General features: G+C 43.8%; 2 protein-coding genes across 3 annotated transcripts in view; one reads left to right on the top strand and one right to left on the bottom strand.

Moving 5' to 3' along the window:
• The window catches only part of fbp2 (fructose-1,6-bisphosphatase 2), a 95,115-nt gene that overhangs the window by 69,809 nt on the left and 5,738 nt on the right, over positions 1–19,568 (bottom strand). The gene's annotated exons all lie outside the window — the stretch shown is intronic.
• LOC129179963 (metal transporter CNNM4) overlaps positions 48–19,568 on the top strand; it is a 35,404-nt gene continuing 15,883 nt past the window's right edge. For both annotated transcript variants that reach the window (XM_054773866.1, XM_054773867.1), the window contains exons 1-3: positions 48–1,488; positions 16,050–16,193; positions 16,296–16,430. In XM_054773866.1, the coding sequence (XP_054629841.1) occupies positions 57–1,488; positions 16,050–16,193; positions 16,296–16,430 (1,711 nt within the window). In that variant the 5' untranslated portion in view covers positions 48–56. The remainder of the gene's footprint in view (positions 1,489–16,049; positions 16,194–16,295; positions 16,431–19,568) is intronic.

The raw sequence follows: 19,568 nt of genomic DNA, 5'->3' as shown, positions 1-19,568 counted from the left end.
TGTAAATGAGAGGGGCGGGTTCGTGCCTGAGCGCTAGATGACGTCAGTTCCCTTCGATGACAGAGAGCGAAACAAACATGGCGACGGAGTGGAGCGGACGCGGCTTTATGAGAACTTTACTGCTCTTTTGCTGCCTAATGGCGAGCGGAAGGGCCCAGCCGGCGCTCTCGGAGCCGCGGGCCGCGACCCGGATACTCGGCATGAGGCTGGAGAGGAGCGACACGCCGGCCGAGACGACCGAGCGGGGGATTATTCAGGTGACCGAGGGCAGCGACATCCTCTTCAGGTTCTATGGGCTCCACTTGTTCCCCAACAGCTCGGCGCTCATCAGGTTCACGGAACTTTACTCCAGCGACCAGGAGGACGACGACTACGGCGCCGTTGTGGTACCGAACCGGACTTGTTCCGAGGACACCAAAGACCTGGTGGTGAAGGGCTTCATGGGTGTGAGTAATCATAACACCAGCGGGTTGCTGAACGTCTCCGTCAAGCAGCTCCGCAAAAGTGAGGTGGTCAAGGTGTTCGCTCTATGCGTCCGAGACTTCCTTGGCCCGTTGGAGAGCTGGGCCCTGCTGGACGATCAGGACGGCCGAGTGCGGGTGGTGGAGGTGAAGAAGTCCTTGCTGCCAATCTGGCTGCAGGTCATCCTCATCTCCTTCCTGCTGGTGCTGTCCGGCATGTTCAGCGGGCTCAACCTGGGTCTCATGGCTCTGGACCCCATGGAACTGCGCATTGTGCAGAGCTGCGGCACCGAGAAGGAGAAGAAGTACGCTCGCAAGATAGAGCCCATCCGCCGGAAGGGCAACTACCTGCTGTGCTCGCTGCTGCTGGGCAACGTCCTGGTGAACACCACCCTCACCATCCTCCTGGACGACCTCACCAAGTCCGGGGTGGGCGCCGTGATCGCCTCCACCGTAGGCATCGTCATCTTCGGCGAGATCGTGCCCCAGGCGCTGTGTTCTCGGCACGGCCTGGCCGTGGGCGCCAACACCATCCTGGTCACCAAGCTCTTCATGCTCCTCACCTTCCCGCTCTCCTGGCCCATCAGCAAGATCCTGGACTGCGTCCTGGGCCAGGAGATCGGCACTGTGTACAACCGGGAGAAGCTGGTGGAGATGCTGAAGGTGACGGAGCCCTACAACGACCTGGTGAAGGAGGAGCTCAACATGATCCAGGGTGCCCTGGAGCTCCGGACCAAGACGGTGGAGGACGTAATGACGGCACTGAGCAACTGCTTCATGATCCACAGCGACGCCGTGCTGGACTTCAACACAATGTCTGAGATCATGGAGAGCGGCTACACCAGGATCCCCGTGTACGAGGGTGAACGCTCCAACATCGTGGACATCCTCTTCGTCAAGGACCTGGCCTTCGTCGACCCGGACGACTGCACCACGCTGAAGACCATAACCAAGTTCTACAACCACCCGGTGCACTTTGTCTTCCACGACACCAAGCTGGACTCCATGCTGGAGGAGTTCAAGAAAGGTCGGTGGCAAACACATCTTCTGTGCTGCTTGTACGCTGTGAACTTTGACCTCTCAGATGACTTCATTAGGTACACAAGCGGGCGAGAAGAGCTGGCTTCACAAAGACAATGAAGTTCATTGTGGTACTAGTGTGGGGTGTTTCTGATGCTTGGACCGACAGTTAGGAACAGCTGTCAGTATGAAGCCTAGTTTTAAACTATTTCATCGCTCTCTGAATCGCTTGACCTTTTTTAGCGGCCGTATGTGGTGCAGGTGTGCCTAATGAAGCGTCCGGTGTTTGTGCGTGTCATCCCACACAGCAGCCACGTGGATTAGAAGCGTAAGATTAGGAGTCGCTCGGCCCTTGGCGCGCCTTCACGTCTGCAAATATTGTATTTAAGGTATGCGCAAGTGACTTTTTAATGAGTTTCTAACAGTAATATGTCTCCACAGAGACCCTCTATGAGAAAAATCCATCATCCCTCTCGCTTGTTTGTGCCTCTTCTGTGGGAAAAATCCCAAGCAAAAAAAAGGCTTCGCTACACATTTTTAAAAATAGTTTTAAAGGGTCCCTGACATGATTCCTCAACTTGGCTGAAATATGTTATATATTGTTTATAATTATGTTCTACGTTAAAACGTTCTATGTAAATTTGCAAAAATGACATTTAAAGCTCAAGGCTCCACCCGTGACGAGCTAGCTCTCGCTCTTCAGCCTCATTTCCAGAAGTGCCATCAGTGTACTTTTAATAAGGTAAACAAACATGGCCGTGTACGAGGCAGAGGATGTTTACAGTGATTATAGTCACGATTTGAGCCATGTGTCAATTGTTTTCGAGGAGAAAAGAAGGGAGAAACATTTGGAGATGAGAAAAAGAACTTGCAGAACATGAACTTAAGGTTTGGTGAATAGTTGTATCATATGCAATTTCTTGCAGTGTTTTTCTTGGAGAACGGTCGAAACAGAGATTCTCACGGCCCCGGTGGTTTATCGTTATTATTCTTTTGACTCCAAAGAGACCAACAAATTAGTGAGACCACAAGGAAATCAGGCCCGTTTGCTATAAAGTCGTGTTGGCGTCACAGTCAAAACATTTCCTCTTTTCACTTCTACCACGTGCGCTATCCACGCGCACACGCACACATGCACTTCCTCTCTTGTCTCAAGGTCAAAGTGTGGACACATTCAGCCTTGCTGTCGTGAGCACTCGTCACCTCGCACTTAAAATGTGGCAGGTTTTCTTTCGTGCACGTGTGACATCATGTGTCATGAGTGTGTGTCGAAGGAGTCCCGTCCTGTCGTGTGTCACGGTGGCTGTTGGCAGCGGTGGAGGTGTGTGATTGTGTGTGTGTGTGTGTATATGCGCGCGCACACACACACACACACACACACACACACACACACACACACACACACACACACACACACACAGCTTCAGCCATGACTTGATACCCACGTTTTTATTACACGTGGGAGAAGCACGAGTAACTCACGACATGCCGGTCATACAGGATCTCACATTCAGCAAGCATTTAGCATCCCTAGTAGACGTGGATGTACATTAGAGTAGTCAGTGTACAGCTTGTATAGAAGTGTCGCTTTACTATCCACCAAAAATGAGTCAACACACAAGTATAAATAGCTGGCAACAGAAGTGAGTAGCAAGATAATAGTGTCTTGAATATAGTCAAGCACTGTCGGAACGTACACGAGTGCTGTCGGCACAGGGGGAGCTGCGGTCCATTGAGGGGAAAAAATGAATTCCAACATGTACGGTGACAGTATGCAGCAGGGCGTGATTTTCCAACATGGTAAGGAGCCCAAACACACCTCCCAAGATGATCACGTACCTTGCTGAGGAAGCTGGAGCTGATGGTGTGGTCTCCTCCAGATCTGAACCCAGCTGAGCACCTGCGGGGCATCCTCAAGCAGAAGGAAGGAAGGTGGAGGAGCCTAAGGTGTGTAGCATCCATCAGCTCCATCCATGTTTCCCCCAGTGCCGACAGCACTCGTGCAGCACCACCATGCTTGACTGAAGACGCTATTGAGACAATGATGGTTGTGTGTTGACTCATTTTCAGTGGATAGTAAATGTCCACTGCCTTATGCACAGCTGTACACTGACTACTCTACTGCTGTGAGTTTCTTACACTTGCTAGGATTTGGGAACGGGGTGTTTTTCCATTCCCTTCTCTTGTTGCTGGTTTAAGGTGACGCCCGCTGCGTGACTGACAGGCCTCACCTCTCGTCCCCCCGACTCCCCACTTGCGTCTCGAGTTCCACTCCCTTGCTGCTCGGCGTCCGTTACCGTGGCGACGGCGCGCAACACAAAAGGTTTTTGCTGGCGTGCTGTATTACGAGGAAGGGTCTCTCCCAGGACGCTGACCTTTTTGAGATGAGGACGTCTCATTAGATGTCATGAAATGTTAATGACGCCGCAGGAAGCAGCAGCAAGCTGAAGCGACGGAGAAAATGCCATGAAACCTCCGAATCTGAATGGCCTACAACTTGAACAGACCAACGCTTGCCTCAAAACTCAGGACGATCATGTTCCGTGACCAAAGCAGGGATTTTCAACTTAATTATTCTGGGGGCACAATTTCAGAATGCTAAGGACCAGGGCCAGAATTCTCCCTTCACTATTATTCTTATCTCTTATTATCAAGTACACATCAATATGTTAACACTAGTCAAAGATCCTCTATATGACAGAAGCCATCTGTTGTGTTTGAGGTCTTCTAAAACAGTCATAGATCTACTGCATATGTGACAGCCACATTCTGCTGTTTTTAAGGATCTACTACAAAAACCAGAGTCAGATATTCTTTAGGAAAGGAGACCTCTGCTGTTTTTAAGGATCTACTACAAAGAGAGTCAGATATCCTTTAGGACAGGAGACCTGTGCTAAAGTAGCGCTCTACTACAAAAGTGCAAGTCTAATATCCTTTAGAACAGGAGACCCCTGCTATTTTTAAGGATCTACTACAAAATTGCTAGTCAAATATCCTTTAGGACAGGAGACCTCTGCTGTTTTTAAGAATTTACTGCAGAAACTGATCCTCCAGTCAAAGATCCTATATACAGACCCTTTCCAAAAAATTAGAATGTCATGGAAAAGTTGTTTAATTTCCATAATTCCATTCAAAAAGTTAAACTTTCATAGATTATAGATTCAGGGCCCACAATTTAAATGATTTCAAGTGTTTATTTGTTTATTTTTACATAATTTGGGCTTCCAGCTCATTAAACCCACGAAAACAGGAATTAAAAAATTAGAATACTGTGAAGAAATCAGCCCAAATTTTGCAGGGCATGAATGTTTTAAAGTGAGTGTCACACACTAATCATCTACTAAACTCAAATCACCTGCACAGGCTTCCCCAGGTGTCATTAAATTGCTTCAGTTTGGTTCAATTGTCTCAGTTGGGTTCAATATGGGGAAGACTGCAGACATGACAACTGGCCAGAAGACCATCATTGATACCCTCCATAGGATGGGTAAGCCACAAAAGTTCACAGCTAAGGAGGCTGGTTGTCCACAGAGTGCTGTGTCCAAGCATATCAATGGAAAGTCTAGAGGAAGGGCAAAATGTGGCAGGAGAAGATGCACCAGCAAAAGAGATGACCGTGGGCTTCAGCGGATTATCAAACAGGGAAGATTCAAGAATCTGGCAGAGATCCAGAAAGAGTGGAATGAGGCGGGAGTCACAGCTTCAAAAACCACCACATTCAGACGCATCCGGGAGATGGGCTACAACCGTCGGGTTCCTCGGGTCAAGCCACTCCTGAACCTGAGCCAACGTAGGAAGCGTCTTCACTGGGCCAAGGAGAAGAAGGACTGGACTGTTGGCCAGTCCAGTTTAAATTGTGGGCCCTGAATCTATAATCTATGAAAGTTTAACTTTTTGAATGGAATTATGGAAATTAAACAACTTTTCCATGACATTCTAATTTTTTGGAAAGGGTCTGTATATGACAGGAGTCATCTGATGTTTTTGAGGACCAAGTGCAAAAACACAAGTCAAAGATCTCCATGACAGGAGGGATCTGCTGTTTTAGTAACGCTAGTCAAAGATCCTTGATATGATGGGAGACCTGTGCTGTTTTTAAGGTCCTACTGCAAACACGCTAGTCAAAGATCCGTTGTATGACAGGAGACCTGTGCTGTTTTTAAGGACGTACTGCAAAAATGCTCGTTAAAGATCCTCTGTGTGACAGCACACTATTTTTGAGGACCTACTCCCAAACTGCTAGTCAAAGAGCTTCCTTTTGATAGGAGCACTCTGCTGTTTTTAAGGACCCACTGCAAAAACATTAATTAAAGATCCTGATTTTTTGTTGTTTAAGCACCTACAGCAAAAAGGTGAGTTAAAGATTCTGTATTTGACAGGAGCATTGTGCTGGTTTTGAGGACCTACTGCAAAAACGATTGTCAAAGATCCTCTACAAATTTTAAATTGCTTAAAATCTGTAATAATAGGTCATGAAATATGACAAAAGCACACAAGTAGCAGCGTTGGTTTGTTATTGAAGGCCTTGGAAGTCAGCGGGTGTAATTTATAAAAACACACAATGGAGGCCTCATGGCTGCAGTGCTGACTGTCACATGATCTCCCCCTCAGGTGCCGGACTTTATTTTATGATCCTTTGCATTTCACCCCCTGCACACGTAACGACAAAGACAAGTGTGTGTGTGTGTGTGTGTGGTCTTTTGCTTTGTTTCTCCGCCACTATTTTTGTCTCCTTGTTTGTTGACGGCCATAACCAAGTAGGCCCAGCTGATAAAACACAGCTGCTCTAGCTCTACATACATTACATTAGATTACACAAACCCTTTCTTTTAGGATCATCTGACATTTTTGCGTGATAAATCTTGCATCCCAACTAGCTTAGTTCAAATAACACAGGAAGTGTGTGTGTTCTTTTCTTTTCACTCGCTCCCCAACACCTTATCAGCGCTCACCTTTGTACCATTACACCCCCCCCCCCCCGTGTCGTCTTGATGCTATTTACTCCACCCGTGTACACCAGTGACGGGCAGATCGATACCAAAAATAACTATACCAATGTTTCCCATGCTGGTGTCCATTCTCATATTCCTGTATCAATGTTTTGACACTTTTGGGGTAGATGTGGGCCGGTTACCAGTTTCAAGGCACATAGTCGTCCCCCGCAATATCTGTTCGATTATCGCTCCCTCGCTATATCGAGTTTTTCAGAAATGAAGTCATGCATAAACGATTGCTGTTTCATGGTAGGCTATGGTCATCAGTAGTCAAAACATGGAAATACAAGTGATATGTAGTATTGTGGTCACTGGGTGGCAGTAATGACACAAAACATTGAGACATTAGCTTACATGACATTACCTGAACACTGCATGAAGTCAGCCATGGCATGTCCCGCATGATAGAGTGAAAAAAAAGTTGTCCTCCCATCCCGTGTGGAAGTGGTAAGTTTTTGGCTTTTTGAGTTTAGAAAAAATATATTTGAGGCCAACTGGTGAGCTCGGTAGCTTGCTAGCTAGCGGCCGTCTCGAGCCTCTGCAGCACAAAAGTTGCAATATGTTGTAAACAATGAGTAACAGGAGTGTAGAGGTGACTATAGGGGTGTTATTTCATGTCTACAGGGCTCTGATACTCAGTACGTTTACATGCTGTCAAATAACCGGAATATTAGCAATAACCCGGTTGCGCACGGCCATGTAAACACCAATCCACTGTGGTGGTGGTTTTGTTTTAGGATACAGGAAGAACAAGCGGAAATGACGCGCACTGCGTTATGTTTTCCGTGTGTCGATACGTTGTCTGTAGGGTTTTTTTGTTTGTTTTGTTTCCACATCACGCATGTAAACGGGTTATTCCTAATGTTTCAGAAACCGGAAGATTGACCTCCACCCGAATATTGACTACATGTAAACGTAGTGAGTATCAATCATGGTCTCGACAATAGTAAGATTTGTTTTACCGTATCAGTAAGACCCACCCATCGCCAGTGTGAGTCTTTAAAGTCAAGGTCACACCCGTAACTCAACTCCTGCCCGCCAGCCTGCCGCCTCCGGCCACGTTTGACACCCTTTTGTTTTTGTGCCTTTTGAGGACTCAACGTGTTGATGTGCTAAACTGCTAATTAGTCTCCATGACTGCACGTGTCTTTTTATGTCAGCCTTGTCAGTTAAAAGGCTGACAATCAAAGCCTCGGTTCATAATCGTCATATGCGTTTGTCATTCTTGGAGATGATACCAATGATTTATGCCCGCAAATATAACTCATTAATAATGAATTCATTTTACAATATGCCAAGGGCCACTAAAAAAAAAATAAAAATAAAAATCTATGGACGGAAAATGAGCCCCAGGCCGTACTATGGACACCCTGCCCCAGGTTTACGGGTTTTTGGGGTGGGTAGGAACAGGGAGGAGCACACAAACTTAAGCAAACACGTGATCTGTCCTCGCCAGTTGCATGCAAGTGCTGCCACCTTCCATCACTGAAAGAGTCCAAAGTAATCCACACAGTCAAAACCCACAGCACGCTTGCTAGGTTGAGAGAATATCATGGATGGAAAAGAAAAAGACGTGCTATAGAAAATTGCGTGACAGAAATGGCAGGCCAGTCATGTAAATACGGTAAATAAGATAAGGCTATTTAGTTTTTTAGTGCTTTAGAGAAAATAACAACAACTTGATCTTCTAGGGCAGGAGAGTCCAAACTTTTCTTACTGAGGGTTTTTCCGTAGTAGTAGTAATAATAATAATAATAATTATTATCTATTACATTAATATTATTATATATATATATATATATGACTGTATATATATTTTTTCTGGCAGGTTAAAACCAATCCATGTATATATTCTAAGATGTTATTTTTTTTTTGTTATAAATTATTTTATTTTTTTTATTTATTTATCCATTTTTAAAATTTGTTATTTAAAGAAAACCCAGTAGCATGCCAGGTCTGTGTTTTGGTAACATTTGTTAAGTGTATCATTAAAAGTGTTATTAGTATTGACATTTGAGCATTTTCTCATTAAACCTTTTGCTCTTTTTTCCCCCAACTTCTGCTGCTTTTTTTCTTGCTTAAATGTATTTTTTTTGTAATATTTATAATTATTTATCATTTATAATAATTGATATACTATATTTATAATGTTGAAAATGACTCTCGATGGTGGTGCTCAGCTGACGTGTGGGAGGAGTTGCACAAGGGTCCAGTTAAAGCTGGAAAAACAAGTTGGAAGAGGCCGGCTTGTCATGCGCAGCAGTTCTTTGTGTGCTCTTATTTTGTGGCGTCATCCCCCCTGTGTAGTGCACTTGTTTGGAGCTTGTGGTCAGTGATGCTGGTGTGTGTGTGTGTGTGTGTGTGTGAGTATGGAGGGGGGGGGTGTGGGGGGTGTGGGTGTGGTATGCGCGCATTCCTTCCCCATACAGACTCATCGCCCTTCCCCGGTTGCTTTGTCGCCCATATTTTTCGTGTCAACAAACAGGTCGGCTGGCTTTCTGGTGATGGGGAAGTCAGAGGGCACAGAACCAGATGGCAAGGTCGCCGAAGCTACTGGCTCACTGTCACTCATTCACTCCCTGCTGTTAATATCAAGCTGAAGCGGGGCAAATGTACGCTCCATATGACCTGTTGCCTTTTGTCAACGTGCTTTTCCTGTTTGGCTTTGTGGGCAAGTGTGTGGGTTGCAGGTTGCAGGTTGCAGGTCGCAGTAGCGTAGTTGCTAAAATCATTACACCTTTTGGAGTCAACAGGCCTCTCAATAACTACTTTAATTAAATGACTGGCTTAAACACGTTACGTCCACACATATTAAATGATTTTTAAAAGCAAGAAGTGGGTGGACAAGAATTTCTTTTGGATTTTCTCCCATCTGGACAGGTTGAAAATTCCACATACAGGCTTAAATATACACGACATACTGTACATTCACCTAAGTCACCTAAGTCAGGGGTGGACAAACATTTTCTAGCGAGGGCCGCATACTGAAACATGAAATGATGCAACTTTGCCACTTTGATGTTTTGCAAAGTAGATATGCTAAGAAATGATATACAGTGGTGTGACTAAAAGTGCTTGCCCCCTTCCTGATTTCGTATTTTTTGTCACACTTCAATGTTTCAGATCATCAAACAAATGTAAATATTAGTCAATGACAACACAACTGAACACAAAATGCACTTTTTAAATGTAACTTTTTATTATTAAGGGAGAAAAAAAATCCAAAGCTACATATCCCTGTGTGAAAAAGTGATTGCCCCCTAAAGCTAATAAGTGGTGGGCCCCCCTTAGCAGCAACAACTGCAATCAAGCGTTTGCCATAACTTGCAATGAGTCTCTTACAGCGCTGTGGAGGAATTTTGCAGAATTGTTGTCATTCAGCCACATTGGAGGCTTTTCCTTTTTAAGGTCATGCCACAGCATCTCAATAGGATTCAGGTCAGGACTTGGACTAGGCCACTCCGAAGTCTTCATCCATTCAGAGGTGGACTTGCTGGTGTGTTTTGGATCATTGTCCTGCTGCAGAACCCAAGTTGCTTTCAGCTTGAGGTCACCAACAGATGGCCGGACATTCTGCTTCAGCAGAGTTCATGTTTCCATTTCTCACAGCAAGTCTTCCAGGACCCGAAGCAGCAAAACAGCCCCGGACCATCACACTACCACCACCATATTTTACTGTTGCTATGATGTTCTTTTTCTGAAATGACAAATGTAATGGGACACACACCTTCCAAAAAGTTCACCTTTTGTCCCGTCAGACCACAGAGTATTTTCCCAAAGGTCTTGGGGATCATCAAGATGTTTTCTGGCAAAATGGAGACGAGCCTTAATGTTGTTTTTGTTCAGCAGTGGTTTTGGTCTTGGAACTCTGCCATGCAGGCCAGTTTTGCCCAGTGTCTTTCTTATGGTGGAGTCATGAACACTGACCTCAACTAGGGCAAGTGAGGCCTGCAGTACTTTGGATGTTGTTGTGGGGTCTTTTGTGACCTTTCGGATGAGTTATCGCTGTGCTTTTGGGGTCATTTTGGTTGGCCGGCCACTCCTGGGAAGGTTCACCACTGTTCCATGTTTTGGCCATTTGTGGATAATGACTCTCACTGTGGTTGGCTGGAGTCCCAAAGCTTTAGAAATGGCTTTATAACCTTTTCCAGACAGATAGATCTCAGTTAATCAGTTAAATTATGTTTTAAGGCGGGGCAATCACTTTTTCACACAGGGGCTCGTAGGTTTGGGTTTTTTTTCTCTCTGAATCTGGTCTCGCATCTTTTTTCATAAACTCCCAACTTGAGCTGAGATTTCAAACTTTCAAAATTTGTCAATGAATTCAGTTCATAACTTTGATATGATGGATTGGTAATGGATTAACTTCTGATTGTGATGCCGGTACTGGACCTGGAACTGCATTGAAATTCAGAGTGTAGCTTCAGTATCAGATGGATCATGATCTGGGTGTGGAATTTGGAACCCAATTCTTTTCGCAACACAAACTTATCGCCAAAAGTGTGAGTGGATATTGATGAAGTTTGGTGTGTAGCTTCGGACATGAGTGATTGATGAGCCAGATCCTGGATTTGGAGCCACATCTTTTTTTACAAGTGTGAGTGGATATTGGTGAAATTTGGTGTGTTTGTGATCTGGGTCTGGAATGATGAGATTTGAAATTTTAACATCCAGATCAGGAATTCTAGCACTGATCCAATTCAGTGTCAGTTTGGTGTTACTGAGTCAGAAATAAAAAGCAAAGAAAATACATTTTTGCAGTTTTATTTCCTGAAAAGTGGCCTCAATGGAACAGCAGAAAGCTTTCAATGTCACTTTTGTTTAAAACGCTTTCCAGTGCCTTACCTTAACGAAGCTTCAAATAGTCCGGCATGTGTGACGGGCCCTCGGCGCCCGGCGCCCCCTCAGCCAAGGACTCGGCCAAATAAACACCCCGTGTGTCAGACCGCCCCCAGCTGACCCCTGAACCCCCGCCGTCATGTCGGGTGACATTGCCAGCTGCGTGAGGAACAGCTGCGTGCGACGCCTCGTCTTGTGTTTTGGTTGGCAGGTGCTCGATTGCTTCTTGCCAGAAAGTGAGCCAGCGCATCGTCGGCAGCAGCAGCAGCAGGGTGACTTTGTGTTTTATTTGTGGAGTCAGCTGACACGGCTCAGACGCCGGGCCTGTTCTCACTAGAAGCTCAAGTACTCTCCGATAACCTGGGGTGAGAGTTTGTCCCCCTGGGGTCCCACTTCCTCTGAAATATTGACTCAACACCACAGGGGGAAGACACACACATTCGGAGAGCCTTTTCCATGACACAGTGTCTCTATTTTGGTTGCTACAGTGCTCCGCTGTGACTAATGACCAGCGTTCCTGCTGTGTTGACTTAAACCCTAATGGAATCTTCAACAACGTCACGTCAATCGAGATTAAAGCCCCCATTTATCTAAAGGATTATTATTTAGGAAAAGTTGGGATAATTGCCTTTCGGGTGAAGTCAAACCTTTTAAAGGTGACCTTCACAAAGTTTTTGAATGCACGTGTCCAACTGTTCAATGTTTCGGTACTTTTTGCACAACTTCATCAGCAAAATTCACAACAGCTGTAGCCTCATTTCTTGTTCAAAATTGAGACGCACAGCAAACTTCACCTGTGATTTTGCATGGATGCAGTTTGACGTTGCAGTGCTTGCTCATTGTGTCGTTGGGTCAAAACAAAATCCCTGCCGGCGCTTTGGTCTTCTTCTCGCCGTCGCTCACATGAGCTGTGTGAGGACGCCCCTCGATGGCCTGGCTTCTGTGCGCACATGAAGGCCGCCTGGATCCTTTTCATCCTCCAAGTCCAACAAGACGACTTGTGATTCTTAGCCCAAAGACCATTAGGCTTTTGTTGTTTGTGAAATGTATGTTTGATTCATCTGACTCTACTTTGTCCCAACGTCATTTTAAAGAAATTACAGCTTTTGTTTGTTGCTCATATTGAGAATTAAAAAAATATTTTTTCTTTAATATTTCAACTCTATTAAAGAAAAAAAAATCTATATATAGTCTATATAGACGGTAACCAAGTGGTTAGCATGTTGGCCACGCGGTCAGGTGTCAGGTGGGATAGGCTCCAGCATAGAAAATGAATGAATGAATGAATCCAGATCTATGCTACTAAAATCATATGATTATTTAAAATCCCATAAAATTGTGACTTCTCATTAGAATACGACTTTTTCTCTTAATATTTTGACTTTATTCTCGTACAATTACAGCAGTTTCTGCTTTTCTTTTAAATTTTCAAACTATTTCAACTTTTTTCTTGTTATTTTCTTCTCGTAATTCTGACTTTACTCCCATAATACGTTGACCTCATTCTCATAACATTATTACTTTTTCCGCAGCCTAATTTTCTTCAAATGACAACTTTATTCATTGTTTTGTTAGTTTCTGATGATATGACAACTTTTAAAAAAATGTTTTTTTTTCTTTAATACAGTGTTCCCTTGTTTATTGCGGGAGATGGGTTCCCAAAATAGCCCGCAATAAGTGAAATCCACAACTTAATTTTTTTACGATTCTATATGTTTTAAGGCTGTAAAACCATAAACTTTATACACTTTTCTCAGACAGGCATGAACATTTTATCACATTTCTCTCGTTTAAACACTCTCAAAGTTCAAATTTCATTTGAATTTTAATGATCAACCTACCAGGTTGGACACAAGAAATTATTAAGTGGTTCCCATGTGTTTCACTCCTCTGACGGTGCCTCGTCCTGGCGCCATTTCGCTGTACTGCAGCGTTTTTGTACCCTTGTTTAAACATATTGCTCCTGTCGTCGTATTTGACTCCTCCTCGTCATCCTCCATGAACCGAAGATTCATTTACGGTGTTCCGTAACGTCGCCCTAACTTCTGCCTTCCTTCAGCATGTCCAGAAGTCCAACTTTTTGTGTGATGGCTGGCTTTCTCCTCTGCCTCTGGGGTGCGACTGCAGGTGTCTTTGACGGTGCAGGACGATTCGTCCACATTGTGGACGTCTTGGGGGATAAAACTTTATGTCAATTTGGCAAGCCAAACGCATTCTGTACTGCACAGGAAGGCACAGAGGAGATCGACAATGGTCTACAGTCCCTTAGCCAATCAGGACCAAGAACACAATGCACATTTATACTAAAACACCAAAAAAATTCAGCGAGTCCGTAAAAGGTAGCAAGGGAACACTGTATTTAAACATGATGCAAACCCAATGTTACTTTTCCTTTTCTCTCTTAATATTTTAACTTTATTCTTGTAAATTTACTGCAAATATTTTATTTTTTTGTTGTTTTTTTGTAAAAATATATTTTTAGAATGTGTCACTAGGGCCGATTACTCGATTAATCGAAACAACGAGCTTCACATTAATTGTCATGTGACCAAATGCTGCACAGTAAAGAACATGCAAAACATAAGGACTTGCTTGGTCAGCATTTGTTACATATTACGTGATACAACTCAAATATTTCAAATCCAAAATGCCCTATTTTTAGATTCTGCTGTATTTACCAGCTTAGATGTCACCAAAAGCTTGTAAAATATGCTTTTAGAGAGCACTGTTGTCACACACACGGAAGGAGAGAGCAGAGAAGAGCACTTCCAACACATTTTCTTGTACATATTTGTCACTTGTGCATGTTTTTTCTAACACTTTGAGCTCAAGTGAGCTGAATCGCACCATGGACAGTTTGAGAATGGGTCTCGGTACGCTTGGCCGGTGCGCACCAGGGTTCAGGAAATGCACCAAACATGACAAGTGTGAACGTACCCTAACAAAAGAGGGCGATATAAGTGCATTTATACTGTAAGTCTGATCCCATTTCGCCTCTGACCCTCTGTTATGGATGAAATTGCAGCGAGAGACACCAGCTCTTGTATGCTATCAATACATGCTGCAGGTGTACCTAATGATTTGAGTGGCAGACTTGCTGGGAGTGCTGGTTATTAATAATTAAGTCCATCAGTGGAAGACTTGAGCAGAATACACATAGTATGTGCATATTTAGTGTGCACGTTTGTGTCCTAGCCACCACCATCCTAGGTGGTCAAAGTCTGACCCCGCCCCGGCTATATGTCAGGACTGAGTGTACACATTAACCGTGTGTGTGGTGAAAGCCTGATAGCTTATTGTCAGACGGGCACGTGGTCGACATTCATCGATAAGCCGGATCGTCAAGGTCTGCCTTGTGTTTTACAGGAACGACAACCCAAGCAATTTACCTTTAAATGAGACCTCTTCAAAGTTCTCACATGAATAATGCATCTCGTTTTAATGTCCGCAATCCAAAGCAGTCAAATAACACACACCTCAGCCGAGGCACTCAGACCCCGCTCGTGACTTGGCTCCGGTAGGGAAACCCTTGGAAGGTGTCACGGATTATTGAGAAGCAAAACAAGACACGGTTGCACTTTGTGGGAGAAAGGCTACATCGTTTATTCAATTGGTCAGGTAATTTACCCGCTGAACGATAATAACGTAAGTTACCTTCTCCTTATTTGGAAATGCCTCCTGGAATCTGATGACCTCTTATATAAGTGATAAAAACAACTCATGTAAGTGATCTCGTCACGTCAACCACTGAGTGCAATCAAAGGTCACAAGTCATTCTTCAATATATGTCCACCGTTTGGGGGTCCAATACCCCCAAAACAAAGCAAACAGGTCTCTTGGACCGGTCTTGGCCCCTTGTTCATACTGGAATGTCCCAGCATGATATCACATTGTCCATTTCTTGAATCAAGTTCACATTAAGTTCATGGGGACCATGATGCATCTTTGTCTTGATGAATGGGAATAGGAGAAGGAAAAGTATTGTGGGCAGTGATTCGTTCTGGGACAAGGGCAGAGTGGGTTGTGAGCAATGTTTCGACTCACATTATCACCGTCCAGAGGGTTATTGTGTCTCTGTAAGAACGGTGTTGGCCATCTTTAGTCCCTTTCTTCGATCACCCGCCAATGATCACCACGATGTCATCTGGAGGGACCCTTTGTGATGAGGGGCTTCCTTCGCCGAGACGAGTTGGTGACTTGGCACGTCACATGTAGGAGAAGGGCGCTCATCTCATCCCTTCTTCCTGGATGGACGTCACTTCCGCTCGATCTGGCACCTCCTTGGAATGTGACCCTCAGGAATGGCTCGTCTCAGCCGGAGCGGTCTGATCAGTCGTACCACAATCCTGACGAATAGAGGTGGTCCTGGTTCCGTTCCGTTTTGCTGTAACTCATTACTTACAGTGTGTATAGCACATCCATTTGGTAACTTTAGGAATGATTTGGAGTGCATGAGTATGTGGAAAGGAAAACCAAGCTCTCTTTGACCACATGGTCATTTGTATATTGCACAACACAGCAGCAACACAACCAATGTTGTAATAGTGGTAAGGAGCAAACTGGTCAGCGAGCATTAATAGCATGCAGAGGTAGGCAAAGATGCTGGATGATACTCCAAATGCAGCTACCGTCGTCTTGCAGAGCTAATAAAATACTACATCAGGAGTTTGCCTACAGCCACAGATCCGGTGCAGTATTCAGTTCATCGCATTTGTGTGTTTTTTTTCCAACTTAGGGAAGTCCCACCTGGCCATCGTGCAGAAGGTGAACAACGAGGGCGAGGGGGATCCTTTCTATGAGGTGCTGGGCTTGGTCACCCTGGAGGACGTGATTGAGGAGATCATCAAATCTGAGATTTTGGATGAGTCGGACCAATACAGTGAGTGTTTTATCCTCATTCCTCCTCAGACTGCGCAAGTGTTGCCGGTTTTGAGAGTTGCAATGATGGTGACGTTTGTCCATCACCGTCTCCACCGCTCAGCTGACAACCGCACGAGGAAGAAGGTGGCACCCAACAAGAACAAGAGGGACTTCTCGGCCTTCAAGCATGAGAGCGAATCCAAAGTCAAGGTCTCCCCTCAGCTTCTGCTGGCCGCCCATCGCTTCCTGGCTACAGGTTGGAGATACAGTATTCATGTATATTATTAGATTACACACTATATCACTAATACTGATTCACAGAAACAACATAGGTGCACATAATACATTTGATTTGTACAGCGCTTTTCAAGGGACTTAAAGATGCTTTACAATGGAAGATTAAAACAATGTAAAGCAGTCCAGGTTATTTGTTTCACATGTGGTTCAAACAAGAGGGTAGAGTCGAGGTTGCGGATGAGTTGGGAAGGAGTGAGGGTGGAGTTGTCAAGATTGAGACAGAAATCTTGAGCGTATTTTGTGATGTTGTTGGGAATGATAAGGGGTGACCCATGATAAGGGGTGCAGAGATGTTTCAACTCAGACATCTCATATAGCTTATATTTTAAGTGACTCTTTTCAACACAATGTGAGCTGCAGCGCTCAGACACTGTCTCTCTTATGGCGTGATCTCTTCTCCAGCAGTTGTCTGCAGCTGTGTGTTGTGTAGTAAGTCTCCACTCGACATCCTTTCTCTCCCACTCAAGCCTGACGAAAGTCGCCCAGGAACATTGCATGCACCTCGCGGTGGCGTAGCAGGCGAGTAACGCAGAGAAAAACGTAAGGTGCATTCACAGGAATTGGGTCATTACATTATTTATTTATTTATTTTCCCAGGTAAAGACACGTGTCCCACTCAAAACAACTCAGTGACCCACTTTTGGGTCCGGGCCCACCAGTTAAGAACCACTGGTTTATAGCGAATAATGCATGAAAGCAACGACACAATTAAGCACGGAGGAAAATGACAATGGAAACATTAAATCTGACAATAAATGATCCATTATTCATTCAGTTCAATTATTTCAACAGCAGGTGCTTGGATGCCACTTTCAGCATCAAGTAATATATTTCATTTATTGATCATTAATTAGTTAGCTGTTGCTTCATCTATAGCCTGTATTTATATTAATATTATTATTATTATTAATAATATTATTCTATTATTTTTTTCTCTATTTATTTACTTTTATCTTATTTATTTCAATTATTATTCAATAATATCTAATAATTTAAATTAATACTATATTTATAAATAATAATACAACAAATATACATTTATTATAATACAATTATAATTATTTATCTGCATTATTTTAAAAATGTATTTAATTAGTTTTTATTTGATTAGTTATGAAACCATTTCTCATTTAATATAAATGTTTGAAAACTTTTTTCTTCTTTTTCCCTTCTCTTTCATTCTCTATGCTCTAGTTTTCCCTTCCTGTTGGAAAATGGTAACACGTTAAACACAGGAAGTGAACAAACTATCCGTAAAGTGCAGAGACACTGGGAGAAGGCGTAGGATGAAATAAGCTCTGCTAGTTGTCAAATTGTGCAAGTGTAAACATGTAATGCACTGCAACGTAACCATGACCAATATAGTACCGTATGTGCTGACCCAAATTTGGATTGTCAGGCATTGGGGGAGGGCTGCGCCCCACCGAGTAACACTCAAGTTTATTGACCTGCAGAATCTATTTCGGATGAACGTGTCTGTCTGCCTGTCTGAGCACGCGACCGCGCAAACGTGACGCAGCGTTCTCCGTCCTCGCATCAAAGCACGTCTCAGCACGTCTCGCTGATGCTGTTTTCTATTTATTCCACAATTAGGTTGTTGTGTTACTCTCTCGGCTCAGTGTTGGTGCTTCAAAAAGCAACAAAAGAGCCGAAAGACGAGGGCGGGGGGAGCAGCAGAAATTGGGAAAAGTGGCTCCACTGGCTGAGCCTGTGATTTAATATGTAAACCGAAATGAAAGACGCGTGTTTGCCTTGTAAAGGTGATGGATTCCTTCGCTGGTCACACACACGCACACACACAGAGCTGGTGTGTGTGTGTACTGCACACAGTTATGTTTGCAGGGCGGACTGCTTCTTTGTTGGCAGCATGGGTGTGGCCCAAGGCACTCTTAGCCCAACCTTATTGCCCGTTGTTCTGCTGCCTTGAGCCGTGTTTGCGTTAGATAAGTTAGTCATTATGTGTGGCAACGGTCACATGTTTGGGAGATATGGCTTGAATGAATATAATACATGTTTTTTATGTTTGTGATGTGCATTTTGATTTATTCAACACAGCATTTGCAATATTTTGGAATATTTGGGGTACGTCACCATAATAAGGCACGAAGGCTGGCCAATCATGCTATGCTTGTTTTGTTTTTTCACTGCACAGCCTTTTGTACCATGATGAAATAGCAGTGTGAACGCAGCCTTAAACATTATTATGATTATGATCATTATGATTCAAATTTTAAGATAATGGCCATCAATGAAGCAGCAATGAAGTGGTGCCTTGGGCAACATCATGGTTAACATCATTACACTAAGTCCCCAACTTACGAACATCCGAATAGTGAACATTCGAAGAAACGAACACAAGCCGACTGGTCCATATTTGCATGGATTTTGCCTTTTAAGTCCATCTTTATTTATATTTAAGTCCATATTTCACATACTTGACCAGTAGAGGGTACTGTGACACTGCTAATGGGACCAACAGGCGATGAAGTCCAGGGGGAGGAGACGTGAAGAAAAGCTAAGTTGTAGCTGTATGATACAACCCGGACAGAGCTTTTGAAGCTCTGAGTTTCTGAAGAGTTAATAGGCCTGCTTAATTCTACACCACCCACAGAACACTACCTCTTTTAGAAGAGTCTAACCACCACCACCATTTGTCCTTTTTTTTAATAACTCCTCCTCCTCCTCCACAACGACGTATGCTGGACCACTCCTCTTCAAAGGTAAATAACATTTATCATTACGTATTATTATATCACTTTTATTATTGTTTTTTTCATTAATTATCCTGGTTTAATATTACTACTACATCCAAACTCATATTTACATACATACACATATACTGTATATGTATACACGTACATGTAGTACCTATATCATTGCTAATATTACCTTTTACCCTACTTAAGAACAATTCGACTAGCGAACTGTCGTCTGGAACCAATTGTGTTCGTTAGTTGTGTAATCCGTTCCGCACCGAAACTGACTTTAACCAATGCAAATGTTCCCATAGAAAAGGGGTGTCAGAGTCGTGCCATGGAGGGCCAAGACAATGCAGGTTTTCTTTCCAGCCGGTCACTAAAGCAGGTGATTTTAATAA

Source organism: Dunckerocampus dactyliophorus, chromosome 4 (assembly GCF_027744805.1).
Source record: "Dunckerocampus dactyliophorus isolate RoL2022-P2 chromosome 4, RoL_Ddac_1.1, whole genome shotgun sequence".
In the NCBI taxonomy this organism is placed as follows: domain Eukaryota; kingdom Metazoa; phylum Chordata; class Actinopteri; order Syngnathiformes; family Syngnathidae; genus Dunckerocampus; species Dunckerocampus dactyliophorus.
Note: the sequence above shows the minus strand (reverse complement) of the source record. Positions and strands in the feature narration are given on the sequence as shown.